At 60.3% G+C, this 2,210-nt stretch overlaps 1 protein-coding gene across 1 annotated transcript; it reads left to right on the forward strand.

Moving 5' to 3' along the window:
* The first annotated feature begins 317 nt into the window (after positions 1-317).
* Positions 318-1,997, forward strand: LOC133343231 (RING finger protein 145-like). Its single transcript, XM_061552669.1, has 2 exons — positions 318-820; positions 1,551-1,997. Exons 1-2 carry the CDS (start codon positions 616-618, stop codon positions 1,661-1,663), a joined length of 318 nt encoding a protein of 105 aa, XP_061408653.1. The 5' UTR covers positions 318-615; the 3' UTR covers positions 1,664-1,997.
* Positions 1,998-2,210: the final 213 nt, after the last annotated feature.

The following is a 2,210-nucleotide window of genomic DNA, read 5'->3' on the forward strand; positions in this document are numbered from 1 at the left end:
AGCAGGGGCAGGAGGGGCGGCGTGGGCAGGAGGGGCAGCAGGGGCAGCGGGGGCAGCAGGGGCAGGAGGGGCAGCGTGGGCCCCCGACGAGCCGTCAACAAGGGCCGCGTCGCTCATGCCGGGCGCCCAGAAACCTCGTGCCTCACGCGGCAGCAGTCGCCATGGCCCATTGACGTGCCAGTGGCCCCTCCGAGGGTGGAGGGACGGGAGCAAGAAGCAAGAGAGGAAGTGAGAGTGCAGCAGCAGCAGCGGCAGCGGCTAGTGGCGGGGGGGGGTACACGGGGCGTGGTGGGGAGGGAGCAGGAGGGAAAGAGGCGGCGGCAGCAGCAGCAGCAGCGGTGAGCAGCCCCGGCCCCCAGCGATCGGTTCCGGGAGCGGCGTCAGGGGTCGGGCAACCCGCGGGCCGCTCCTCGCAGTGGCCGCTCGCTACCGAGGAGCAGCGAGCGGGAGCAGGAGGCCGCGGCTCCGTCCACCCGTCCCTCGCAGCCTCCGCAGGAGAAAAGGCGCCGCTACGAGGCCCGCGCTGTGCGACAGCGGCGTGAGGATGAAGGCGTCGCTATCGGCAGCGTCGAATAAATAGCGACCGAGAGTCCGAGGGGAGGTCCGTCCCGAACGATGGCTCGGCGCTGGGACCGGGCGGTCGAGGCCCTCTGCGGCCTGGCTCCGGCGTGGAGTGTGGCCCTGCGGGTGCCCAGCATTCTGGCCCTGGAGCGGCTCTACCGCTGGGATGGCCACGTCTCCCTGCACGAGTTGGGCCTTCCCGACGCGCCGCTCTTACTCGCCAAGTACCAGGCCGTGATCTGCAACCTCTACTACCTGGGTGTGTTGAGGGGACGTCTGGGGGGGGGCTCTCGTTCAATTCTGAGACCAGAGGGTACCTCGTGCGGACCTGGGGGCCAAGTGGGTACCTACGGGGGAACCTGCAGGGTTCCTACCGGGGACCTCTGGGGCCACGGGGGTTCAGGGGCGTTAAGTCCACGCCCCCGGACGAGCCATTGAACCCTCCTCATGCTGTGGCTTGTCTTATTAGCTAAAATATCATTCATAACACTATTATTATAATGTACACTTCTAAAGCGCCTTTTCAGCCGGGGATGACAAGGCGCTGCATGAGTGATGAGGGTGGCTGTAGTTTGAGTAGTGGGGGGGGGGGTGAGTGCAGTGAGGCACGCAAGGGGCGCTTGGGCGTGGAGCGGTCAGCGATGCGATGCCGGCGACACAAATTCAATTCCCGCTCACGGCCAACAGTGACGATTATCTGAATCGGTCCTGGGCCTCCTCTATTTCGACTCGGCCTCACATGAGTACCTGGGGCGGTGTGTAAACAACGCCACTGGGGAGACAAAGGCGGCCGGGAATGGTGCTGGCCACCCACCCCCTCGTGTGCCCTGCTGGCCTTCATATATGCTCGCTAACAGCACTTGCCCCAACAGTTTGTTCAGGCTACACGGGGGATCTTTGTTTTTGGTTTTGTGCATCGATGCGCGCAAAGGGAGCTGGGGGGCCTGACGGTGAGATACGCGGCGTAACCCCCCGGCTCGCCATTCCAGGCCACATCTTGTGCATCGTGATGCTCGGGCTGCCGCTGCAGCGCCTCGTCCGCCTCTACCTGTGCGTGCTGACTGCCGGGCTGCTCTACGCAGGACACCACATCTCCAGGTGACGTGCCCACCACCACCACCAACACCACCACCAACCACCAACACCAACCACCTGTGTGGTCACTCTCCCCGCCCCCAAAGACAATGATCCCCCGTGTAGCCTTAACATATTGTTGGGGCAAGTGCTGTTTAGCACCTATGAAGGCCAGCATGGCACACGAGGGGGTGGGTGTCTCTCCAGTGGCGATGTTTGCACATCGCACCAGGTACTCATTTGAGGCGGAGCTGACCTAGGGGAGGCTCAGAACCGATTAAGGTAATCATCACTTGTGTTGACCGTGAGCTGGAATCGAACTTGGGTCGCAGGATTCGTAGTGCACCACTACACTACCGGTCCCCCCCTGTTGTATGTGTTGGTATTATGAAATTTTGATGAAAATAATAAAAATTAATAATTTTCCGAAAAATGCGCAATTCGCATTAATTATGATAGTGTGTGTATTAATACGCATAAATTGTGATAATGCGTGTAATTATATGCATAAATTATGATAATGCGTGTGATTATATGCATAAATTATGATAATCGTAGTAATTTATGCGGAGGCT

This window comes from Lethenteron reissneri, chromosome 17 (assembly GCF_015708825.2).
Source record: "Lethenteron reissneri isolate LAM-NWPU_2019-01 chromosome 17, ASM1570882v1, whole genome shotgun sequence".
Lineage (NCBI taxonomy): Eukaryota > Metazoa > Chordata > Hyperoartia > Petromyzontiformes > Petromyzontidae > Lethenteron > Lethenteron reissneri.